Raw genomic sequence first — 26,511 nt, 5'->3', positions numbered from 1 at the left:
TAGACAGAGAGGGACGGGTGGGTGCTGCTCCCATGCTGCCAGAGGAGTGTGTCCTTGGACTGCCCTCTTCTCTGAAGCACACAACCACCCACCCACCCTTTCACACACACACACGCACACACGCACGCAAGCACGCAAGCACGCACGCAAACACGCACACACACACACACACACACACACACACACACACTCACTCACACACACACGCACACACACTCACACTCACACACACACACACACACACACACACACAACACACTCTTGTCATTGATTCATTTACCCCCCCCCCCCCCCCCCCTCCCTCTCCCTCTATCAGAGAAATGAAAAAAAACTGGGGCTTGCACGTGCATGTGTGCTCCTACATACAGAGATAAGTAAACACCACTGAGCACGCCCACACACACACACATACTGGAAGCTCTTAGACCAGGCTCAGACATCTCATCAGAGATGCAGCAGGGGCTCTGTCTGAGAGAGAGAGAGAGAGGGGGGGTGAGGAGGAGTAGAGTAGTGAGGAGGGGGTCACTGACTGATTTCCAAGGTTTAGGTGTGTGTATTTCTGTGCACATGACACAAACACCCATGCACACACCCATGCACACACCACATGCATGCCGCTTCTAATACAAAATGCAGGGGAACATATTCACACACCTGACAAACACACAGAAAATAAGAGAAGTCTAGACAAAGGTAAGTATGCCAATGCGCTCATCTTTTTATTGCACAACAATGTATCGTCTTGTTACGAACGCTTAAACAACATTGCCACTGACTGACAGACCGGCTTATTGACAGAAACCAGGGTGTGGCTCTGTGTTCTCGACCAGCAGAGGTGGTGGACAGGACAGCCTTTGGGACACAAGCTCAAATCACCCCCCCCTCCCCCAAACTTCGCCCCTGACCCTCAGAGATCAACAAGGCAAAGCTGCAGTTGGGGCCCGGGAGCTGATTTGTTCCTGGACTGTAGACATCAACATAGACAGCGCTGGAGTTCTGAAATACTTGAGCCTTTTTGGATAGAGCAGAAAGCCAGGCCCAGCCTCAGGTGGTTGCAGACTGGCCTTCAAAGAGAGAGAGAGAGAGAGAGAGAGAGAGAGAGAGAGAGTGAGAGAGAGAGAGAGAGAGAGAGAGAGAGAGAGAGAGAGAGAGAGAGAGAGAGAGAGAAGACACACGCCGTGTTGTATATCTGTGCTGTTGTCTACGTGGTGCTTGTAAAGAGTGTGTGCAAACCCACAGCGTCGAATGCTGGAATGCTACTAAGTCTAAAGATGTGCTAGTCATTACTAAGAGCGTTACAGTAGTTTTAGAACAAATAGAGTCGCGACCATGTGACACTTTCCAGCTGGTGCCGGCATCTCTCTCTGCTACGCGTTGGGGGGTTTCAAACTCTGAGCGGCCTTGTATTCTCAAGTGGGACCAACAGTATAGAAGGAAAGGCACAGGAACACACACACACACACGCACACACAAACTCAAACACACAATACACAGAGTCCTGAAGCAGAGAGAAGGCTTAGGTAAGCTAGGCAGGCTACAGTAGCTACGACACAAAGGTTTTTACCGTTAGACTAAATCAAATCATTTTACAGTAGTTGGTACACAACGACGTCTACATTTGTAGGTCCCACAAAGAATTTTTAGATAAGAAAAATACAAGCATGCACTCTGGTCTTATCTGTCGAGGGAATGCAACCAGGTATTAAACCTTGTGGCTGCTTGAAGATTACAGTATCTTCTTTTTTTTTAATGGCAAACACAAGATCAGTGTGCAACCAGCATCAGAGAGCTCAAACAAGTGTGCAAGGAATATTTGGAGGAAGAGTTTCCAGCACTGTGCACAACCCAGATTCGTTGTGCACAGTTCAACTTTTGTAGGTGTTTTTTTGGGGCTCTGTGGGTCATCTAAGCTCACGTCTAGACTGCCGATGTCCACCAGAAGCCTGTCAGAGCTCCCCCCCCCCTCCCTCCCCTCACTGTAAAAAATGTTCCTTATACAGCAGGTTGTGGTAAAAACACAACAATGTGCCCCACATCTCTGTGTGTATAGCATTTATACAGAACATGAAGGTACAGAGTACAGCGCATGGTGTTGGAAGGCTCAAACCAACAAAAATGTGCAATTTCGTGTTTCCCAAATCAGGGAAAATTATATATACTGACATTGTCATTTTAATTCAGCAATACTAGTATTCGGCTAATGTTTTTACATATATTGCAAGTTGAAATAAAAAACACATATTTGCATTTTTACAGGCACATACCACAAAAATAGACTATGTGGAAACTACATATACTAGGCACAGGGTATATACAGTCCATGTGCATGGGGCACATTGTAAAAACAACAACCTAACAAAAGATACTGATAATGCAAAGACATTTTCCCCAAACAGAATGAATACCCTGATTTGCTAACATGACACCACCAAGGCATTCGGTACCCTTAAAATCTGGTACAGCAACAATGAGAGGTTTGAAACTTTGATGCTCTCAATAATTGTCAGTCAGTGTCAACCATGTATGAGGTGTTTCAATCCCACTCCCATAGCGACGGTTCAAGAAGAAGAACAATTAAGCAATCACACTCTGAACCCCCCTCGCCCCCCCTTCCCCTCCTCCTCCTGGTTCCCCCCTCCTCCCTGTCCCCCCGCCGTGCCGCAACATGTCAACAGCGGCTCGTGGCCAACTGACCGCACGCACTCGCGACACAGACGCAAAACAGATAGCTGGCAAAAGTGGCACGCTCGGCCCCAAGGGGGGCTCTATCAGCCCAGTGACTGGGAGGTTCAAACAGAGTGGTACTGATCAAAGTGTCTGGGATGCCATCGTTTGAGTGGGAGTGAATTACACACTACAGTATCTTACTGGATGGATGCATCTCTTACAATGAAACAGAGACAGTGCCTGATATTGCCTGAAACATTAGCTCTTTATCTCAACGTCCATTTGGCTCTCTCTCACCGACTGTGGGCTCATTCACATAATATCAGCACAGTCCTGATAGCAGCTTAATAGGGCAAACTCTGGTATTAGCACAAAGGAATGGGGAAGAGGACTAATTGATTGCACTGGAACAGTATTGAAGCACACAACAGCGATCGACTCAAATGGACTCAATTCATTCATTATTAGCATTTTGGCATGTACCTTTCCCATAGAAAAAAAAGCCAATAGAAAACTCCTGTGATGCTGATGAGTCGAGTCACAGGATTGTGACCCACATATGACAAAGAACAAAGTTTACTGCATGTTATCAATGAAACGTAAAGATTAAGATGGACGCTCTACAGTAACAATGAGCCAGTGACATAATGAAGCCCTTGGTTAAAAACAATCACCTACACCTTGCTTCAAGAGTTAAACAGCTGTCAGGAAAAGTGATCAAAACAAAATGGTAGCATCCAACAAGTGCTGCTGTTGATGATGTTTTACTCCACTATATCCCCTTTGTCCTCCTCTCTGAGGCAATCAGAATTCAAGGGGAATCATTCAATGTGGCTAAATCAACAAGTGGATTATGGGGAGGACAGACGCGTCTACATAAATCAATGGAAAGCCACACTGCTGCGATCAATACATCTCTCTGGAAAGGTAGCAAACCTGAGTGGAATGTCCATTGCATTGATTTGAGTTTGGCTGTATCGCGGATCGATGCGTTTGCGAACTGAGAAAGTTGGAACGCCACGTTTATTTCGCACATTGAATCAGCTGCCTATTTTCCATACCAACTAGAATCACCTTCCTTTAACTAGATAATAGATCCGGGGGACAAGTGCGGCAGCCATTTTAACATAATAGATCATTGATTAAAATTTTTGATTGCAAGGTCGTAGTGCAACAGCTTGGCTTCATATCCTCAGTGTTTCGCTTTGGAACCGAGGAGTTCAAAGCAGTGTGACGACTCATTCGTTTTCACGCCCACTTCACTTAAAACTGAATTTTTAAAAAATGGATCATGTCAAGTTAGATCGGTGGGGGGGGGGGGGGGGGGGGGGGGGGGGGGGGGCAGAGAGATTAGATACAGTAACGTTCAACCCAGAGAAGCATCATCCAACCTAGGACAGATCGCACGCCAACGGCCCCCTAACGCCTCGTGAACCTCCATCCCTTTATTTACATGGCAGTATATCTGATTGGCTGTGTTCCCTCTCGTACATTCAGCAGGAGAAGGCTTCAAACTACACCCATATGGAATCAAAGCCTCAGAATCTGGAGAATTCCAGGGGAATCGTTGTCGAAACGGGATGGAAGTGTTGAGACATTCATAAGAGTTTGGGGGTAACACACAGCATGAAGAGTCTTCTGTTCTGTGTGTGTGTGTGTGTGTGTGTGTGTGTGTGTGTGTGTGTGTGTGTGTGTGTGTGTTGGGAGCAAGGGCTCATATTGCCCAATCCAACCCAAACCCTCCTCCCCTCCCCCACTCATCTCATGATAAATGATTTTCAAGGGCTTTAAAGTGACATTTTTTTTAAACTCAAAGTTTGTTTTCCTGTGACTCTAAACCAGTTTGAAGCAGTTTGTCCCATTTTACAAAACTGATGCGTCGTCTCATTCGCTCAAACATTTTTGGTTAAGGTAACAACATGGTCACTGGATTTACAATACCTCAAGTGAAGCCACAACAGCTGCTGGATTCTTTATATTTCACATTAAAAAGTAAAAGAAAATCAAAAGAAAGAAATTCACTTTCCTGCACAGCGTATGTATAGATATTTATATTCATATATATTTATATATAGGCGGGGTAGAGTATTGCAGAATTATATTGCATGTGTTAATCAATAAAACTAGACATAAACAAGCAAGTATACAGTATGGGTTGTTCACAAATGGTTTGTTTTTGATAAAAGCTCAGATGAGTTAACCCCCGTCGCCTTCAGGGTTACAATCAGTATGCAGACAGAACAGCAAACCTCGGCCCAGATGTTTCGCCAAACGGGTCGTCGCCGTCGTCAGCACGTCAAACCAGTCACGCCTATTGAAGCAGTGTAGAGAGTGTGTCGGTCCATTCACAAATGTAACATAACCAAAACGTACCAACAAACTCACGCGCACAAACGTACACTCACATATACGTACCCACAAACCAAATATATGGCTTCTAACGTTGAATCAAGGCATTTAAATAAATGGCATTTTCTTCTATGTTTCTTTTTTAGTTGATACAGACACAACCAGACTTTGTGGTCAAGCTCAACTTTGGTTTGGGTAGATACAATGAATATAATATCCCTCCGTACTTTTTTCGTCAACTATTTACACATCGATGTAAGATCGACCAGCGGTCTAAAACACTATTTTCACTACTATTTTAAACAATATGAAGAGCAATGTGTTCTTTTGCTACGACAGCTTATACAGAAAAATTACACTCAAAACACTTTAACGCTTAAAATGTCATTGTCATTTGACCTCAACTCCCTGATTTTCATTTTTAAGTCCAGCTCCTGCTAGATTGCATTGCATGGATTCTACACAGTATGCAATAATTACATTAATCGTACGTTTCTTTACAGTAAAGACAGCGATATACAGTAGGTGTTTGGAAGCAGAGTGTAAGGGGTGATACTAAGACTAAAGGTGCTGGTACAGTAGACTAGACCAGTTCCACCTCAAGTTATGTTAGTTTAATTGTATAGACTCCTTTTAGCCAAAGTGTCACAAGACTTGCTCTTCTCATTCTTTCTACACCAGCACACAGGGCATCCAGGTAGAATGACTGGTGACGTAGGCCGCAGCTGATTGGTCATAAGCACGCTGACAGAGCAGCTGGACTGACCTAAAACAAACATTTAGATTCTCCTACAAAAAAGGCCTCTTTCCTGAACTCTACCAGGGTCACAAGTTGGAAGACAGCCGGGATCTGGCAGAGTCTAGCTCTGGGAGGCTGACAATTGAATCTTTCTTAGGAACTCCAGAGTCTGGAGGTCCTGACCCAGCAGCTGCTGCTACTGCCCCCATTCCAGCAGGTCCACCTGGAGGAGGAGTGGAGGCAAAAACTACCCTCTGTGGACCTCCCGCTGCCCTCCCCACCCCTGAGGGCCCCGGAAGGCTGGGGTGAGAGGGTTGAGAGGGGCCGATGGAGTTGTTGGATGTGCGGGTGGATGTTGGAGGGCTGGGAGCTGCAGAGGCAGCTTGTGGTGTTCCCTCCTGTGGGAGTGAAGGCTGGGAGGCAGACAGAGCACGTGTACCCTGGCTCAAGCTGCCTGTATGGAGGGAGTGGGTGCTCTTGTGTGAAGCAGGCCTCTGCTGGGTCTGTGTGGGGCTGGGTGCATGGTGCTGTACTAGGGACAACTGGGACCCCGATGGTCCTGCGGCCCCCATATATTGGAAGGTCCGTCCTGCTGCGAGCGGGCTTTGGACAGGTGGGCTGGAGATTGCAGAGCCAAAAGCCCCTCCGGGCATCTGAGGGGGTTGAGACTGAAGAGGAGACATAGAAACTGGGCTTGACAAATTCTGCATTGCCTGAAACCTCCGCACCATCCGAGGGGACTGCAGAGTCCCGGGGCCGACCAAGGGGCTCGCCATCTGGGGGCAGAAGCTCATGGCCACAGCCTGCTGAAGGGTGGCGATCGCCGAACCTGACGCAGCCTGACCGGGAGGAGCAAAGATCCCCCCGATGGATGGAGTCATGGACATGGCCCGCGGCCTCTGCAGGTCCACCAGTTTCACCATTTCGCGGTCGTACTTCACTATCTCCTGGATCATCTCATTCTCCCGGTTGTTGAAGACACCAGAGTTGAGATCGTGCTGAACCTTATGCATCAGAATGGAATTCTTTTTACCTATTGAGGGAAAATAGATTCCTTATTAAAGACAAAGAAGGGTTTTAGAAAAAACGAGACAGGAGAGGTCAGGGAGGACAAACCATAAATACAGCATGTGGAAAAGGAAGGATTTAGAGAAATAAGAGTTAGATATAGCGTGTGATGTCCTTCACAGCAGGTACATCCTCTTGCAGAACAAACCCTGAGGAAAATGGATGTGTCACCCTGTACCCTCTGCTTCTACTGTTACAGTGTCCTGTGTCATTCCGACGGAACAGCGCAGCTCATTTTACTGCCTATTACAACATTAATATTCTGGAAAAGTTAACTGAGCACCATATTTTGTTAATTTCTGCACAGGAGTTGCGTTCAGAAAGCTTTTGTGAAAATTCTACTGGATGTTACACAGAGTGGAGGAAAGGAGACAAGATGCCCCAGCTAAATGAACTCCTTATAAGGTCATTACCTATGCGGTCGAGACGATCGATGGCAACGGTCTCGAAGGCTCGCCTCATCATGGGATATTCCTCCAGCACCTCATTGAAGTTGTCGACGGACAAAGAGTAGAGTCGACAGTAAGTCTCCGCTCGCACACTGGCCGTGCGCCGACCCCTCGTCAGTAAACAGATCTCTGAAAAGGAGCAAAGAGAGACGGCAACAGCTCTAAACACCTATAAAGAAGTATAATTCCGAGATACGGTTTTCACACACACACACACACACACACACACACACATATACATACACAGGGAAAGGACGTTGTACTACTAATTATAAATTAATTACATTGTGACAATTGTTAAAATTCTGGGTGATTAATTTCTAACAGAACCAACAGGACCATGGGAATAACAAAAGTATTCATTTTGGAAATATGAAGCATTTTACATATAATTTAATTATGAAGGGACAATATTAATATTTAATTGGAAAGCTGGTTAAAGGAGTCTGGATCAGCTCATTTATAGATTACGTGGCCACCACCTTCTCCTTCATTGATCACTATAATTGTGGGCGATTAAGTTGATTGTTCACAGCAGTTATAGCTTAAATAATAAACTGTATAAACTGGTGAAAAGGATAGTTACAGCAGTGCCCCTGTTGTTTTGACACTCCAGTAACATCTTGCTGTAACGTATAATAAACATATAAAGTGCTCACATCGATCAATTATTAACCATTTATTCTCACGCCTCTTGTTCTGTTTCCATGAAGTTAGATTTCTGAGCCGTGTAATTACCTTACAATTATTATATAAATATATAAAAATAGATACGCCATAATTAATTCAGTAATTCCTCATGAATAAGAAATTGTTAGCTCTTTGTCAATGATTTCACGTTTGCAGTGGCATTACTGAAACACGCCATTCTGTCACTGTTCTTTGCAGTCTGAAGCAATGAAAGCAAAATGATCCAGTGCAGAAGAGTTTTGAGAATTTGGATGTAGAATTATTTGTGTTTGGTTCTGTATTTGATCATTTATTCATGTAAATATCAACATGTCTTTAAAAGCACCAAGAAAACCAAAGCAAACATACCGCCAAAATAAGAGCCATCAGAGAGCTTCATGGCCAGCGTTCCCTTTGTGATGACGCTGCAGACGCCATGCTGGATGAAGTACATTTTCTTCCCAATGGTGCCCTCTCTTATGATGTAATCCTGCGGCTGGAACACCTCAAAACGCAGCTTGGTCAACATGGCGGTCACGAAATTCGGCTCTGCGTTGGCAAACAGTGGCATGGACGCCACCAGCTTGCGACAGTTGAAGTTGACAATTTCCTAATAATGAAAAACAGGAAAAGCGGTGCACACACAGGTCAGTATGAGTGGGTCACTCTGTGTGCAAACCTACATGCATGGATGGATATAGTAAAAGATAGAAAGATGTGTGTGAGTGTTACCTCTCTGAGGGGCTCGCTGAGTTCTCCCAGAATGCTCTCCTCATCAAACATCTTGCCCTGGTATCTATGCTCATAATAGTCATGGATTTTCTGTCGGAAGTCAGCAGGCAGCTTATGGAAGGACATATACTGCTCCACTTGTTTGTACTGGAGGGAGAGGAGAGCAGGTCAGACAGAGTTAATGCTCCATTAATGTAGGGCGACGACTGGATGGAGGAAACAGGACGAATCTGTTATTAACCTAACCGTCAGTGTGTTGAATATCATTATAAAGGTTGTTTCAATGACATAACTGTTCTCACCTTGCAACCCTTTCCTTTGAAAACACTTGTAAGGTTTCAGCACAAGTGGTGATGCAACATGAGTGTCTGTACACACATTCCTGTGTATGTGAATCTATTGCTGAAAACACACAGCAGATCTCATTCCCGATGGATACAAACTATGAAGTCAACTGAATTTTTAAAGCTAGAACTCAAACCAAACAAACAAATACAAAACAAAACAGGCATAACTGATGTTTTTTTGTTATACACAGATACAAACAGAGCACAGATGAATACAGCAAACCAATGATGAGCAACGAGATGATTCAACAGTAGTTTTTAGCATGTTACTTCCGATGTGAGAACGTAAACAAGCACACACACCGTCAGCTGTAGACTGACATAATACAATTGTCCTTATATTCAAGAACCTGCTAATTAATCGATGGCGGATGAATGCAAAGTGAAGAGCCCTGCACAGCAAGTAATACAAACAATCATCCTCCATTGCTGACATATGCTAATCACAATCAGTCCAAAGTGAACAATGAGAAGACCAAGCTCCATTTCCAATGGGTAGAGAGAAAGAGATGTCCCTTGTTCTTTGCTGTCAGATTGTGTGCAGTTCTACTCACATCAACTTTTGATAGGCTCTTTACTTTTGTTAGGCTGTTATATTTTTTATCTGAATGCCCTTATTGCTTTGCACTATCCACTTTGCTGCTGTAACATGTGAATTTCCACGTTGTGGGATGAATAAAGGATCATCTTATCTTATCTTATCTTATCAAACAGAAGCTTCACAAACCTGAACCTGCAGCTGAGCTCTGCACATATAAAGCTGTTTAAAACATTGAGAAGCGCCATGACAGCTCAGTGGGCCTCTGTTCTATCGCTCCTGCAGCTCTACTGTACGACAGGAACCCACGGAAATAGTCCAAAAGAGAAAGGGCAGCTGACGTCAGCTGACATACAGTGAGCGTGGTTGATGAGGTGCACTTTAGAGCAGGGTGACTGCTAGCATAAGTGTAGAGTCTCAGGTTCACAATATTTTGTCAGCAGCCATGTGTCCAGTCAGAGGCCCCGAGCTTAACACTGAGGCCCACCTGCTCACTCGCTGCAAGCTGCTCTGGATATGAGCAACAGATAAATGCCTCACACTGGGAGACAGACAGACAGACAGACAGACAGCAGTGCAGGGTCATGACATCCTCACATATGTCATAAAGACTCCTGCTCTTTGAACAGAGTCGGGATCAATATCAGCATTTTAACATATTGAGAGTGGGGGTGGGATGAATTATTATGGTGCCACTGTAGCCATGGTGAGATATATACGTTTATTTGGGAAAACCTGGTTTTCTGAATATATTTGCTTTGCAGATTTTGCTCCATCATCAAACTCTGCTTTTCGTTGCCTCTGCTGCTTTAATGATCACAGCAAACAATCAGACAATTTACGAGTAGCTTCTAGTGAGCAGAATTTAAAGCAACAAAAGGCGAACAGCTCTCGCTGCACATGAATTGGACCCATTCGTTTGTCGCAAAGAGCTCTTAACAATCAGGTTGTTCGTAACCGATTGAGCCCTGCTATTACTTCCCTGACCCTTTCTTTGTGCGGGGCAATGAAGAGATCAATGATAGCAGCATGTTAACACCTATCTGAAAAACAAAACATCATTGAGTTACCGTCCTACACAATAATTACAGCTCATATTGGGGCTCTGGACTAAACAGAGTCCATTGTAAAAAATTACGTACAAATCTGATACCACAAACTGTTTGTGTAATTGGTATAACATGCAGAAGGGAGGCGCTGTGGGAGCACTGTGACCACAAATATATCTGTACTTTATGCATGAAAAAGCATTGCTTGTTTCTGACTGATACGTGTGTATCTTCACCCAATAAACCAAACATGCACAAGCTGAATTATTCAACAGCCATGTGAGGAGATGCTCTCCTGGGTGGGGACAGCTGCTTCACTCTGATGGAGTGACGCAACACACAAAGTCTGGAGCGCGGCCTGAAGGTGTGACCCCTGTGCCACCAGCGTTTACCTGACATGCCAAAGCTGCCGCTGCACCTGGAGCGCCATTCATACTAGCGGAGCGCTGATCGTGGGGGAGATTTTAGGTGTTAGTTTAGGAGAAAAAAAAACTCCCCTCCCCCACAGAGACATAATGGCTGAGCAGCATCGGTTTGACGTGTCAGACGCTCTAAAATGAGACAGCAAAAGATTATCTGACTGACTTGCACGGTGGCATTTAATGCTTGGGGTTTGAGAGCCGCGTCACAGTGTGTTGTATTGATCATCAGCAGGTCTACCTGAAACCTCTGCTGTGACACTGAGAAAAGGCAGCGAGCATCCGGCCAGTGCGTCACAGCACCCAGGGGGGACTGACAAACACCCAGTGAAAGTGAAAATAACATCCTTTTTCTGTGTCACTTTGATGACAGTGTATGCGGCACTAAAATGCTGCACTGACATTTTGCCATCTAAACTGCCGTTTTGTGAAAACACATTGTGATTCTGATTGGTCTTTCAGAGTTAATTTGTTAAGTGGTTTGTTTTTCACATGACGTAGACGTTTCAACCCATTAACCATAAAACAGAACAACCAGTGCCCTCTCCTTTCCTCTCCTGTCCTCTCCTTTCCTTTCCTTTGCATTCCTGTTCATTCATTCTTCAACCTTGCTACAAGTGGAAATTCTCATTCCTCCTCGATGGCCATGCAAATGTATAATTCATTCCCTTCATTCACAGCTAAATCGCCTCATTATAATATAAAGCACATTCACCAAAGAGAAGGAAATCAGATAGTACCAAGTCAGAGCTCGCCTCCCCTGTCTTTGATTCAGAAATGTGTACAGAGGGAGGAACAACATGCTGCGGGATCTCACACAATTCAAAGTCTCCTTAATTGAAACGTGGCTTCTGAGGAAAAAACTGAAAATCTTATACTTCAGTCAAAGAGAGTGATGACAAAAGGAGAAGGCCTGATAGTTGAGTGAGTAGCTTTGGCACGACTACCACGCAACCGTGGAGACATCGCTTTGGCCACGAACTTTGCAAAGTCAGTCCGGATCTGGATAATTAGAGTGATCAGTGACAAGCCGTCCGGCCGAAAGAAGACAGATCGCTGGTGTGAATGGTGGCCGCATCATGCAGAGGCAGAGGAGGAGGAGAAATGAGAAAACAATGTTGTATCCTGTCCTGTGCCACATCAGGCCAGACAGCTTTGTCTTACTGAGAGAAATTACTCTTTAGGCTCATATAACTGCAAGGTAGCACAGCTGATTCAATTCCGTCTGTCTGTCAATCAGTCCACCTGTCTGCCTGTCAGTCAGTCACAGTGATAACTTGGACAGTTTGAATCAAATTTGGCAGGTTGTTAGACGTCAGGGTCAAGTCGTTCGCTATGGATTTCATTTTTATTCAGCCTGATGGTGGTATGACATTTAAGTTTCATATTATAACTTCATGAAGTCATAGTATCATAGTGATTCTTTGAGTTTGTCCACCACTTTGAATTCATTTTTTTCACATATCCTGCAATTTTAGCTCAATTGTAACAAGCAGAATGTCTGGACCAAGTAAGTAAATGGCTCATTCTACAAAAAACTGAAAGAATTTGTCTACTGTAACCAAACCTCGCACGTCCCAGCAAAACAGGAAGTGATGTCACATTTTGGACACATGAACATGAAGTGAATGAAAGTGTGACTGTAGACTGTACAAATGTGATTTATGTCTCCGACCACGTGACAGTATGCACGATTACACGCATATGTTAATTACTCACAGTTCATAAATTTAACCCACATGGCAATGAAAGTGAGTGTTTGAGTGAGTGTTGAATTGAGCAGTGTTGGTTCGACCCACACTAGGGATGTTACAGAATGGTTTAACACTCGCCAAATAATAAAAATACATAAATAAATAAATAACTTTACGTGCTCTCTTATCTGGACGCATGGCGAATTCTCCCAGCAGCAGCAGCATCAGTATGAGTGACATCGCCTGGCCGCCCGCTGCTAGCCGAGTATTTAATAAACACGTCTGCAGCTCAAATACTAATCTTCAGAGGGCAGCAAAGAACAAACTTGGTTGGGGGAAAACAAGAAAGAAAGAAAATCAACATCAACAGAGGAGAAAATGCTTTTGGAGGAATTGACTTTCACTGCCCTCCGCAAGAAACACATTGTGGAATAAGGCAAGGAAAAGGGCCTAACTGAAGAGGGTTTAATAGGCATTCTGATTGGAGCCATTTGTACTTATGTATGTTTCTGTTTTGGCAGGTTTGATCATTAAACACACCACTGCGACTAGTAACACACTCAAACACATGCTAAATACCTAAAAGGTCAGTCACCCTGCTGAATCTTTGGCTCTTGACCATTTATTGTATCTGATTTCTACCTCTGCATCCCAGTTAACAGCTGAAAATATCGGAGGCAAGTTCCACAAATTAATAGCCAAAAAAGAATAACCGCAAACGCTTTCAAATACATAGACTGACATAGACTGTTCAAATATCATGCGGTGCGCCAGGTTTCCCCTCCCCCTCATTTTACTCCCTGTTGGAGCCAGTTAGCACTGCACCTCTCAAGGACACCATCAGAGAGGATGGAGAGAGGGAAAAAGAGAAAGAGAGAGAAACTGAGGGAGGGGAGAGATAAGGGCAAGAGTGGGACAGAAGACATAACAGACACTGAAAACGAGGAGGAGACGTTGAAGAGGTGGAGGGGACGAGACAGGGTGGGGGGTAATGTAAAGGGGGAGGAGAGCACTGAGTGAGTGATCAGGATGGGCGAGGGAGAGGGAGAGAGGCAGCCATGTTTGCTTACGTCACCTTGAGGATGACATTGGCAGGACACACAGGTCTGCTGCCTCATCAATTCTACCCCGCTGCCCGAGGGGACATCATAGCGCGCACACACACACACGCACACACACACACACACACACACACACACACACACACACACACACACACACACACACACACACACACACACACACACACACACGCACACACACACACACACACACACACACCGTCTACGTCTAATTTTCTCTCTCTCCTTCTCCCTCTCGCCCTCCCCCAACCCCCCTCCCCCTCTGGCCCCCGACGCCATGGCTCTACCTGGCCGAACACACCCGCAGCCTCCGATTGGCTGGCGAGAGCGGGCAACACTCCCCCTGCTCCCCAGCCTGCGAGACTCTGCTTGGAAACAGGGAGGCTGTGCTGTTACCACCACAGGCCACTGCTGCAGCACCGCTCAGCTCAACGCTCTGCCCGCGTCACTGTTTCAAGCAGATGACTGATGTTCCCAGCAAAACCCACACGGGCGGGTTAACAGCAGTTGTTAAACGTGATCAAGGTCAAATCTCAGATGGGGATCCGACTATAATGGGCACCTGATGCTACAGCAAATACAGCTTGTTCCATATTCCAGCGTGCTTTGACACACCTCACATTCATATTCATGACGCTCAAATCCTGCATTGCACCTAAATGAATGGATGAGGATGCAGGATGACGACACACACACGCACACACAGCCTGAGATGCGACAACTAATATTGTAATGATATAAAAAGTGTTAACCGGTGAAGACAAGATAGAAAAAAGGGAAAAGAGGTCAAAGATGTTCAAACTGATTGTTGGGATTGTTGTTTCCTTCCGCTGCCAGCAGGGATGATGTAAAGATGATGTAAAGAAGACACGTATGACATATATGTTGTTAATTTCATTTGGGGGTCTGTTTTATGTATTGTCCCTTTAAAGGCCCCTGTCCTGTGTCAGATATCAGGGTTGCGTCTCTGATGTCCGACAGTTCAGATTGAGCCTTGGACTTTGTGGGTTACAGGTTGATGACATCATTCAGGGAAGTTCAGGACCAGTGGTTTTGACTTGCTGGATGCATTTTGTTTTGCAATGTTCATAACATTTTGGATCAGGACTAAAATGTTGTATTTATGTATGTGTGTATGTGTATTTGTTGTGTTTATTGTCTCTCTCTTGCACTTTTTGATTCATATTGATTCATATCTCTGTGGACTTGAGATTCTCCCACTGAATGAGGCCTTTTCCTATATTATTCATCTCTTCGTCAGTTATGTCCTTGGCTCCTTTTGCACACAGAGAGGAAATCGCTCTTTAAATTGCCTCTCACAAGGTTTCTTCCTTTTCCCTCTAGAACCATTTATTGTGTGGGCATATTAAGCCCTTTGAGACATTGAATGTGATATTGGGCTAAAAAAATTTGATCTGACTTCACTTTCTCCCCACTATATAACATTTCACAAATGAATAATATTACCCCTTTAAAAAGAAAGTAGCAATCAGAAATTTTTTTTTATGATTCCTCACCTTTTCCTGATACTGCCGTCTGGAGGAGTCCAGGGACTGGATAAGAGCAGTTGCATGGCCAATAAAAACAGCATAGCAAGTAGCTCCTACAATCATACTCAGCATGGTCAGCCAGATATCTGATAGGCTCTCCGGGGCCTGCCGGCCATAACCAATGCACAGCATGTGGCTCATTGCCTTGAACACTGCAAAGGAGTACAGCTCTGACCAGGTATCATTCTGAGGAGACAAAAAAAGGGAAAGGGGACATGGAGATAAACAGTTAAAACACAAAATGTTACATACAAATACATGTTCTGAGATAAAGTAAGAGGGAGAGAGAGTAGGGAACCAGTAGAAGCTTTGTGGACAGCGGGGTCATGGAGGAGCACTGGAACAAATGAGAACTCCAGGGACAGAGCTGCATCGGAAAGTAAGAGTGAGGAAGTGGAAAGACATCAGGGGACTCCTGCAAGGTCTAATCTGTGAGGTAGAGACAGTTTGGAAATGACTTCCTCAGAGAGAAATGATAATGAGAAGCCATTTAATATGCCCTTTCAGACGTACAGTAGGAAGCCCTTTTACCAGGCTGCCTGTGTTGGGATTGAGAAGTGATAAACTTCAAAAAACCCTCAGATAAACCTCACATAACAACTTACAACTTCAAGAAGCATTTCTTATATTCATGACTTGACCTCTCCTACTTTCCCACACAGATCTTAATTTAAAATAGCAGCTCAGTGTTACTCCACGATTGCTCAGTGCCAAACTCATCGTCTTTACAAAGCATCAAAGACTTCAGAATAAGCTTTTATCAACCCACCTCCCTTTGTTTTCCCCTCTTTTCATTGTGGAATAAAAGAATGCAGGGACCTCTGCTTGATAGAAATACATAGTGTGCACACAGGACGGATTAAGCTATTTTTACAAAGAAAATAATTTTAACTGTTTTATTTGTCAATACTTTGCAACAAGAATGATATTTCTGATGTACCACCACAGGGTTACCATCAGTGGTTCATGCATGAGAACTGTTGTAGTGTATTAGAAAAGCACTGGCCGTGTCCATGGAAACTATAGAAAACTCTACAAAAACCTTTTAGAAATGGTTTCCAAAAGCACATTAACAGCAGTTTCTATCATAATCCTCTGACACACACATAAAGAGAGAGACACACACATTTGTCCTCCTCAATTACCATTTCTGTTGGGATATACACACTTCAGAATGTGCACTCAGCAAAAGCAACCAACAATATCCTCAACTGAAACATACTGTATACATTAGCAATCCATCAGTGTATTTGCTTTACAAAATAGAGAAACATATAACAGACCATGCTTTGCTGCCTTATATAAATCATATAACTAGATTATCCGCTCAGTAATGTCGATATTAAAAGATGAACCTTATGCTGGGACGGATGGCTTTGTATAAAAATACATTCTTATCAGGCAGTGCAAAGTAGAGCATGTAGATCTGACTGCAGGTATGACAGAGAAGCACTTGTCCTATGTGCTGTCACTACACACACTGCCATAGTGGTTTGTTATCATCCAAGAGCCACATTAAAATGCCGCCTTGATAGAAGGACTCATCTGTCATGAGCTCAGGGAAAAAGTAAGACTCCAAAAATAAATATAGCTCCACCAAGTGGACTCTCGCAAATTGGTGTACAGTATATGTGAAAACAAAAACAGAAAGAGAAACATTGGAGTAAACCAGATTGAATAATGGATGAATGATGAACACTTTCTGAAATAGCACAGAGTGAGAGACAGACAGAGAGAGAAAGAGAGAGAGAGAGAGAGAGAGAGAGAGAGAGAGAGAGAGAGAGAGAGAGAGAGAGAGAGAGACAGAGAGAGAGAGAGAGAGAGACAGAGACAGAGACAGAGACAGAGACAGAGACAGAGAGAGAGAGAGAGAGAGAGGGATGCCCCCACCCCCCATTCCCCCCGCCCCCCCCTGACTCCATATTGTTTTAACTCTCAACAGATCTCCTTGGAGATTTCAATTTGGAAGCTATCTGCTCTATTGTTAGTAATCACTGTATCCATTAGCTCTGTTTGAAGTTAGCTGATAACACAGGAGCTCAGGTTGTACTGCTGTCCTAATATGCCTCTCACTTTTATTCCGCTGCTACGTTTCTGACTGTGACTTCTTGCCAAACCAAATGATCGCATGCCAAAACTGTGATGCTGACAAACCAAAACACAAACCATATCAGTATTTGATTTGTGGTGTGTGTTACCTTCAGGGAGAAAAGTTGACTTCTACATCTCTGGAGACCAGGACACCATGAAAACAATCTCACACATGGGCGGTATTTTCTACTAATTTTCTTCAAATGTAATACACAAATGTCATTAAGAAAAAAAACAAATGCAGTTAGAATCAATTTGTATTCCTGGCTGGTTATTACTATGTACTGACCTTTTCAGGTACACTGTAGAGTAGGCAGAGCTAATTCTGGTTCTGTGTGTGTGTGTGTATGTATGCTTGTATGTGTGTGCATATACAGTTTACTCAGCCTGTTTGGAGAAGGAAAACTTTCTTACAATGAAAAAATGGTCACGACTTACAAACGAATCACTAAATTGGATGGTAGGATATATTCCTAGTAGCATATTCTGGAACCTGTTAGTATTCCAGCAATCATCCATGAAATGATCCCATCCTCCTCTCTCCTCTCTCCTCTCTCAGGAAACAAACATCTACTTACGACGGCTAGACAGCAGCTTTTACTCTTCATGTTTACATGCTGTTACAGGGCCTAGTGAGCAGTTCAAATTAAATTTGCTCTGTCCAGCAGTGGACTGCAAATACTATTGGTGCTAACTTGGTGCATTGAGTAATGTAAGTCATTTAACACCATATGTAGTGATTACTGGATTATCTCCTGCAAGCATACAGGCCGATGCACAGCAGCACCTCCTCCTACTGATGGTGGTGGAGGATAATAGGAGCAGGAGTAGGATGTGATTTGATGCGTACAGAGTGAGGATGCACACACAGCAGTAATTACAGAATTGAAACTATACACCCCGTGTGGCAGTTAGCAGCACTGTCACTATCATTACACAGTCGCCTCTGCCACCAAGCTGCACTCGACCATGAAAATTAACTTTGTGGCTGACAAGACAGTGTCAAGCTAAATGCTAAATATAAACAAAATGAAATAATGGAAAGAGGTTGTAGTGTACTGCAAAATCAACCTATACTCCATAGGGTAGCGCAAGTTCTGCTGGATCCAATTACTGGCGGCTGGCGACTCTGTCACCCAGAGTTACAGTGTTCTGAATGCCCTCCATGGTTCCTACTCGTGGCTGCTAGAGCTTCTAGAGCCACCATAGGGCGCAAGGCTTGATGGATGGCCTGGCCGCAACACAATGGCAAGTGTTAGGAGTTGTCAGCCATTGAATAGGGGGGTCGGCCTCAGGAGGCTATAGGCAGCCTGTACCATGCCAGAATAGCCCCTTTAGTTTGAGAGTGACAGCTCTCTAGAGACCGACTGTCTTGGATTACACAAAGGGGAGAAAAAATGGAGGAGTCGCTGGCCTGTCAGCTCTTGACTTCACCATCCTGGACTATGTACTATGTATGTGCTGAGTGGCCGAGTGTTCTTGCAGCTTTGGCTTTTCAGAGGAGGCCACCATTGGTTAGGAAATGTGATATTTGATAAACAAATTGTATTTGAGAGGCTGGGATCTTCACAGACTCTCAGCAGAGCAGGTGTGTCCACGATCCCGAAGGCCCCGACTCCCAGCCAAGTCTTTGATGTAGAAAACTCAACGTCATGCACTGCATTATTTAACCCTCCTCTGAATGCATACACAACCTTTCAGCGTAACAAATCACACTTGGCAGGGGATCTTTTCTATGTCATTTCTATAAAACATACAGTTACTGATTAAATGTATAAGCACACAACTATAGAAATGAAACTGTACGACAATCCAATTCTACTTCATGTCAGTCTTATAATAATCAGTTTTAATGTAATCTCTACGGTTATTTTGAGATTGCAGTTAAACATGGTGGATTACATTAGGATTAGTAATCAATCACATTAATCAATCCAACAACTGCACCACAAACACCCTCAAAAATTATCGCAGTTTAAAAAACAGCTGACACGAAGCAAAAACAAACCACACAAAAGTGGCAATAACTGCAGGGTTATTGCATTGGATTGAATTGGTTTGTACCAAATAATTTGGTTACTTTGTGTATATTGATCTTGTATAAGTATTGATCAGTATTGTGATATGTGACATCTTAAATCTTGAAATCTGCTTCTACATGATTGTGCCATCATTGCCTGGAGCGAAAGCAATATTACAACTTTACTCACTAATTTGACTGTTGGCACGTCAGGGATTAAGCATATTTTGCTGGCATTGCACTCCAATTTTACTCGAGTGCAATATCATTTTACACTAAATTTAGAAAGCAGAATTGATTCCCAACACAACGTTAACTTGTTTGAACTGGCATTACTTAAGTACAGCTATAAAAACAGAGAAACTGCCGCATTTGGCATCTGTGAAATAATTCTAAAGGAAAATTTATAAGCCGTCGTGACTGAGCCGAACAATGACACATAGCAGAACCTGACCAGTTTAAAGCCTCATTTGGACCTGTGCCTGGGCTCTGTGTTAGTGTGGTCTCCACCTTGCCCAGTAAGAGCCTGGGCTGACAGACAGACCTATAAACAAGCAGCTTTTATCTCCGTGACAGAAACATGGCAACAAAGCGCCCAGCTGCCTGACCATGCCCCCCCCCCCATCCTTGTGTTTTCCTCTTTCAACTCTCCTGTCATCACCCCACTGAGGTGAAGAGGAGGCAGCCGGCGATCTGGAGCTGCGCTTCAATCTCTCTGGCTTCTCTTTCACAGCAGCTTCATTGGTATCGTGAGGTTGTTTTCTATGTTTAACACAGATGGGCGGAAATGATCGCAGACGACAGAGTAATTTGCTTGATTTGTTTATATGGAGGAGATAGCAGCTTAATTTCAATATTGTGTCATTACACTACTGCACTGAGCAACATTTACTCAAAGATATTGAGCTGAATTTAGTAAATTTGTTTAAAATATGTCTATTTGGAGCTGATTGATGATCAAATAATTGTTACTGACATTGTTTAGGCTAATAATAATGATATAAAATAGTTCAGGCCATATTTATTTAAATCATACAGAGCCATTTCTACTAACACAGGGGATTTACATTTAACATGACCAAACAGCATGAGCAGATTGTTATCTTTTAAGCTTGATTCCTTCTCTCCCAATAATAGCAAATGCTTCAACCTGAGGATATGAATCCATTTTCTGGTCATTTGAAGGGGTAAAGTCTATTCAGGCATGACAGTTTCTTGTTTTAGGTATAACAAAATATTGATTGTTTGTCCAATCCAATCCAACTCCTTTCCACACAGACGAGCAGATACAAATTCTGCTTCAGGGTGGTTTTTTTTTTTCTTTTTGTTGATATGCATATCCAGCCAGACATACCTCCATCTTGTTGAGGGACACCCAGCAGTCTGAAGGGAAGTCCTGCAGCATGGGGACCAGGAACTGTAGGCAGCCATCCCAGTGACACAGCAGCAGCATCATACCAATCAGGTTAAAGATCCGCATCACTGCACTGGCCAGGTCATAGGTCATATGGAAGATCTGCGGCAAAAGCAAAGAACAGCACAGGAAAATGTATAGATGAAAGAATTTGAAGGAATTGAGCAGGAATGTTGGATACTGTACTCACATTTCCTCCTTATCTTCTATTTATGTCAAATCTTTCTTAACTCCATTAAATTCTTACGAGCTTGAAATCTTTATAACACATCAGAGAAAAGGATTCTGAGATCCATTCATCCCCACAGTGCGTGTCTCTCTCTTTTTGGAGAGTGATTAATGAGCAGGGAGATAGGTGGCCGTCAGTCCCAAATCAAACGCAGCAGGAGCAGGCAAGACAGTTGTTACACAGAGATACATCAACATCAATCAGAGCTCCAACACGCACAAACCCAAGTCACACACACACGGAGCGCTCACGCAAGCCCGCGGGCACACAAATGCACTAACAACACAGACAGACATGCTAACACGTGCAGACACACACATACACGTCCAAACGCACACAATGATGGACAGGGACCATCATGATCCTTAACAACTGATAGTTGATGTCGTCTCACATATCAATCATTCTAGTTGATCCCCTAACACTAAACTGACTTGAGCAAACCACTCACTTTTCTGTTAAATTACGTAATGTCCTAATGATCACAATTGACAACAAGGACACACAAAGGCACCCTGTAATAAAGTCTAAACCTACAATGAGATCACGTCTTTAAGTGGAGAAATGGGGAATTTGTTACTCAGTGTGACTGAGGAGGAAACGATACTGTGTGTTAGGAGGGATGAGAAATGGGTGTGGACATGAATCACATGTGCTGATCTTTTCTAAATGCCACTATGGGACTTTATGTGTCAGTTTGTATCAACTGGCAACTGACAAAATAAATGTGTCATACATTTTCTCAGAGGACAGAAAGGCGATCCCTCCATAGAGCAGTGAAGTTGTGCAGTCAGGGGAGGAGTTCAGGGCCACGGACAGCATACAAGCACTTTTGTCAAACTGAAAGCACTGCTGGCCAAAACAAACAGCCACGGACGTCAGTGTCTCTTTCACTCTACACTACATCTCTGCTTCTCACCTTTCATTGTCCATGCATGGTGAGTATCACTTCCCATCATGCACCACTGTGTGTGTGTGTGTGTGTGTATCACATCATATCTTCAGAAATCCAATTATCCAAAGGTCAAGTGAGCCAAGCCGAGCCCCACTGTGTGGCTCACCACTGCAAAATGCCAAAACCAGGCTGCCAATACTGGCATAAATGAAAAGTTGAGTGATCTCATGACATTGTGATCATTTAGGGAAATGAGTGCAAGGATGAGCTGGGGCCCAACACAGAGTCCCTCAGAGAGGAAATCAAGCTAGGTGGCCGGGGCGATCAGAACTGGGGGTAACACTTAGACCACAGGAATGGCAGACTTGACCTTTTACCAGCACCATCGCCACAATTAAAACATTCCAGTTTTACACCTGAGTGACTTCCTGCTTGCCTGTCCTCTTAAATCCCTTTAAATGAAAAATTACTCGCATATATAATCACAGTTAACAGCCCCCCAGTGCTGCTTACTATAACCACCCTCTACCCCACCTGCTCTTCCTCTGGTGCCTAAATTGATTGACTGTGTTTGCCCTGGTAATAGGCTGCTTATTAGACCACCCGATGCCACCTATGGGACTGCTAGGTCAGACACAGAGACGGTGTAACAACAACAGCAATTAGAAGGCAAAGTTTGTTAAAGCTCAAACATCCTGCCAAGCTGATACACTTCCCACCAGGAGGCAGGTGAGAACATTAATCCCACAGTCATCACCCACATGTGTGTCTAGAGTCAATTTAATTTTCATAAGGGGGACAGTTGGATCTCACGAAATTCATTCCCTTACCTCTTCCCATTGATGAATGTATCGTATTAACCTAGAGAGCCTCAACAGCCTCAGAAGACTTAGGATCTTGGTAAAGCGGACAATCCTCAGTGCTCGGGCTGTTTTGTAGACCTCAGAGTCGATCCCTTTCTCCACAATGAGGAATATGTAATCCACTGGGATGGAGGAGATAAAGTCCACAATGAACCAAGTCTTTAAGTATTTTTTTTTAATAGTTTGAGGGTCCAAAATAATGTCCGAGTTGTCCTCAATGATGATTCCAGTGCGAAAGTTGAGCACTAGATCCATGAGGAAGAAGGTGTCAGAGACCACGTTGAAGATGATCCATGGTGTAGTGGTCTCGTCCTTGAAGAAGGTGATACCCACAGGGATGATGATCAGGTTGCCCACCATAAACAGCAGCATTGTGAAATCCCAGTAGAACCTAACAGGTAGGTGACAGTGTGTTTGTGTGTTTGTGTGTGGAATACAGGAGGGGGAGAGGGAGGGAGGAGAAAAAGACAAAAATAGAGTCAGATAAGACATGGCACAAGCCGATAGGCACAAGAGACTTCCTAAACAAAGACGGTGAAGTGTAGACGAAGTGCAGGAGCCACACTTTGGCAGAGAGTAATGAGAGAGGAATGCTGCTCAACAGACTGTTTCCTAGTTTCACTTGTTGGTAAATTGTTGAATATCGCTACAGGTATTTCATCCTAATTTTTAGAAGAAAATCCTCTTTATGCTAATGCAGCACAATGACAAAATGTATATATTTGTATTCTATAAGTGCATTTCTAATTGACGTCTTTGCTCTTAAAGATGCATTCTCAAGCTTTAGTGGAGAGAAGGTAGATTTGCGTGTTAGCCTCATCCTCCTTTCTTCCCACTGGTGCATTTGGAGCTCAGAGTGACCTTGCAGTATCTATGGATACCAGCAGATGACTTGCTTTGCTTTTAGTTAATGGGGCAGCGCCAGAATGGGACAGACAGGGTGAAAAAGCAGGGAGGTGTGAGCCTGTCAGATGGATCTCTGCAGGACAGGTGCAGAGCTGAGTCATTACATTGTGTGACTTACGCAACAAGCTCTGACACTGGTACATCAACCTTGCTGTTTATCAGCAGCCTAAAGCAACTTTAACAAGGAAGGGGGTCAGGTGAGGGTGGTGGGGGGTCTGTCAGTGAAGGAGTTTGCCTGGTAAAGAAATGTCTCCAAAGTGGCCTCTCATCAAATTACATCTCCTCTGTGGAATACAGGCTCAAGTTTAGACCTTTGTGCTCTACTGACTCTGCGTTATGTGATACATATGGGCCAAACATGAATGGACAGCAGCCTGTGGAGGAGCTAAACTGTCGCTCCATCATGCACGATGACTCCACTTAGCTGGGCTGTGCTCAGCTGAGCTGTCCAGCCAGTGTGGTGCTGAAATCACACCGATAGACTCACCCACTGCACGTTTAAAGCGTCTAGCGGTCACTGGAGTGTTCTGAATCTGCTAATTCACTGAGTAGGACGTCTTCCTTAAATACGCGCGTGGATGTGTGTGTGTGAGTGAGTGAGTGAGTGAGTGAGTGAGTGAGTGAGTGAGTGAGGGAGTGTGAGAGTGAGAGAGAGAGAGAGAGAGAGAGAGAGAGAGAGAGAGAGAGAGCCGTGAGACACAGAGCTCATCCGTTGCAGGATCCAGGGAGTCGTACAGGCAGATGTCTTCAGTGAGCATGCTTGAGGTTTTCGCACACTTGGCTCAAGGTGACATTCCATTAATGAGTGCATCACACACACACACACACAGAGAGAGAGAGACACGCACACGCACGCACAGTCTATATCCTATTGATGAATAACCAGGCGATTTTAAAACGACGGCATATTAAATTAGCCTGAATTAGCGTCAGGGTGCTAACCTTTTGTTAAGTGTGACCGTAAAGTCGAGGGATATTAGCAGGCCGAGCTTGTTGAGCATCATGCAGACATTTTCCACTACAAACAAGAATAGCTTTTGTTTACAACCTTGAAAGGGCAGCCGGCTCTAAAGTGAATTTGCCTGACAACAGGTTGTTTGAAGACTGGCAGGACGTTGTAATGCATCGATTACAATCTCTACAAATTTAAGTATGAAACACGGGATCTACAGCCAGTAGCCGCAAATAATGGCCACGTCTGTGTTTTAAATCACTTCTGCAAAGTAAGTTGTAGATGACAAAGGGCCCACAAGGGCCCTCATGGCTTTAAAGACGCAGCCAATGGCAGCCACTTACCTGAAATCGCTGTAGGGGTGGATAATCCAATTTCCAGCTGATTTAACCCTCTCCTGTTCCCGCTCCACTGCTTTCTGACTACCATACATGCGTAAAGAGAATTTATTAACTCCAGGCTGCAGCATACTACTAAACTGCCGCTGCATGAAGCTGGCTTGGCTGCCCTGGGCTTCTGCGTCCTCGGCAGGCACAATTTGAGGTCCATCCTCCGTCTTCTGGAAAGTGACAGAGTTCCTTGGTTGCTGGGTCTGAGTTGGGCCATGGAGCGAGGACGAGGCTTTCCGGCTCGGCGCGTTTGAGAAGGACACCTTGGAGTCCTTCTTCTCGGGGACGCCGGTGGACACCGGGGTAGCGCCGGGGTTTGCGCTCTCTGATCCTTGTCCTCCAGTCAGAGACCCTCCTGGTGTGATCGAGCCGTCCATGCTGGCGGTGGTCGAGTTACAGGCTCCTCGCTTGGTGCTCCCTCCGTCCTCGGCCCTCCCCGACCCTCCTGTCTGCCTCTCCTGCTTGGAGATGATTGAGCGCAGGCTCCCGGTACCAGAGTCCCTCCTGCATTCTCCGTTTTTGTTGCATTTCATACTGGAAATTGGGGCGACGCCGTTGCAACCATCACCCGCTGTCGCGTTTAAAACCTCTACCGCGACCACTGAAACCGACGCCTCCGCCCCAGATGCTCTGCTGGTCTCGCTGCGCTGGGCAGCATCGCCCGGACAGGGTGTCTGGGTCTTGGTGGCTCTGGAGGCAGCAGTGGGCCGTGGGGCGGCAGGAGCGTCCTCTGCGTGCGTAAGATTGTGCTCCTTGCTGGAGTTTCTCCTGGAAGCCGAGGACGCGGCTCCCCCTCCTGGCGTAAAGTTCTTCATCCTGATACTGCCGCCTCCTCCTCCACCTCCGCCGCCGCCGCTCCCCCCGGCACGGCGCAACCGCGGATGCTGAAACTTGGACTCCTCTTCTCCGTCGTCCGTCTCGTCCATCACGACGTTGCTGACCGCACCGAACTGCTTACTGCTCGGTGCACCGGGGGAAACGGAGTCCAGGCAGTTCTGGGTGCTGTTGCTTCTTGAGCGGTTGGACGCAGCAGACTTGGGTGCGTTGATGTGACCGCATCCACCACCGCCCACCGCCTTTTTCATGGTGGCAGCGTTAGCCAGCGAAGCATCATTCTTGTCCATGACATTGAGCATATCAAACTTTACCTCCAATTATCTTTGGAGAAAACCAATCAGAGATCTCGGAGGGGAGAGGGGAGAGTAGAAGAGAGAGGGGAAGGAGAGAGGAACAGGGAGGGGTGGACGTGACTTCTTTGCAAACTACTGCGCTTACACTTTCACAAGTCATGCTATCACAGACGCTTAAATACCAAAGTAATTTAACTGTTTGTATGCTTCCTGTAGCATTAAATTGCTAAAGCTCATGCTTCTACTAATCCATTTATGTAAAGTTAATAT

At 44.7% G+C, this 26,511-nt stretch overlaps 1 protein-coding gene across 1 annotated transcript; it reads right to left on the bottom strand.

Annotated features, from left to right (window-relative positions):
• Positions 1 to 5,841: 5,841 nt before the first annotated feature.
• Positions 5,842 to 26,247, bottom strand: LOC142994232 (potassium/sodium hyperpolarization-activated cyclic nucleotide-gated channel 2). The gene is made up of 8 exons (XM_076144977.1): positions 25,067 to 26,247; positions 22,832 to 23,255; positions 20,818 to 20,979; positions 15,320 to 15,538; positions 8,674 to 8,820; positions 8,311 to 8,551; positions 7,237 to 7,401; positions 5,842 to 6,788 (listed from the first exon to the last, which is right to left on the bottom strand). Exons 1-8 carry the CDS (start codon positions 26,245 to 26,247, stop codon positions 5,842 to 5,844), a joined length of 3,486 nt encoding a protein of 1,161 aa, XP_076001092.1.
• Positions 26,248 to 26,511: the final 264 nt, after the last annotated feature.

The sequence above is a fragment of the Genypterus blacodes genome, unplaced genomic scaffold (genome assembly GCF_046128005.1).
Source record: "Genypterus blacodes isolate CSIRO-AG114 ecotype Tasmania unplaced genomic scaffold, CSIRO-AGI_Gbla_v1 ptg000029l_1, whole genome shotgun sequence".
Classification (NCBI taxonomy): Eukaryota; Metazoa; Chordata; class Actinopteri; order Ophidiiformes; family Ophidiidae; genus Genypterus; species Genypterus blacodes.
Note: the sequence above shows the minus strand (reverse complement) of the source record. Positions and strands in the feature narration are given on the sequence as shown.

Excerpts from the sequence above, each read along its gene's own strand:
- LOC142994232 (XM_076144977.1), bottom strand. The coding sequence starts at position 26,247 with ATGCTCAATGTCATGGACAAGAATGATGCTTCGCTGGCTAACGCTGCC. Across the intron at positions 8,552-8,673 it reads TCAGCGAGCCCCTCAGAGAG|GAAATTGTCAACTTCAACTG; the intron begins GTAACACTCACA and ends TTTCATTATTAG. Across the intron at positions 7,402-8,310 it reads TGATGGCTCTTATTTTGGCG|AGATCTGTTTACTGACGAGG; the intron begins GTATGTTTGCTT and ends GCTCCTTTTCAG.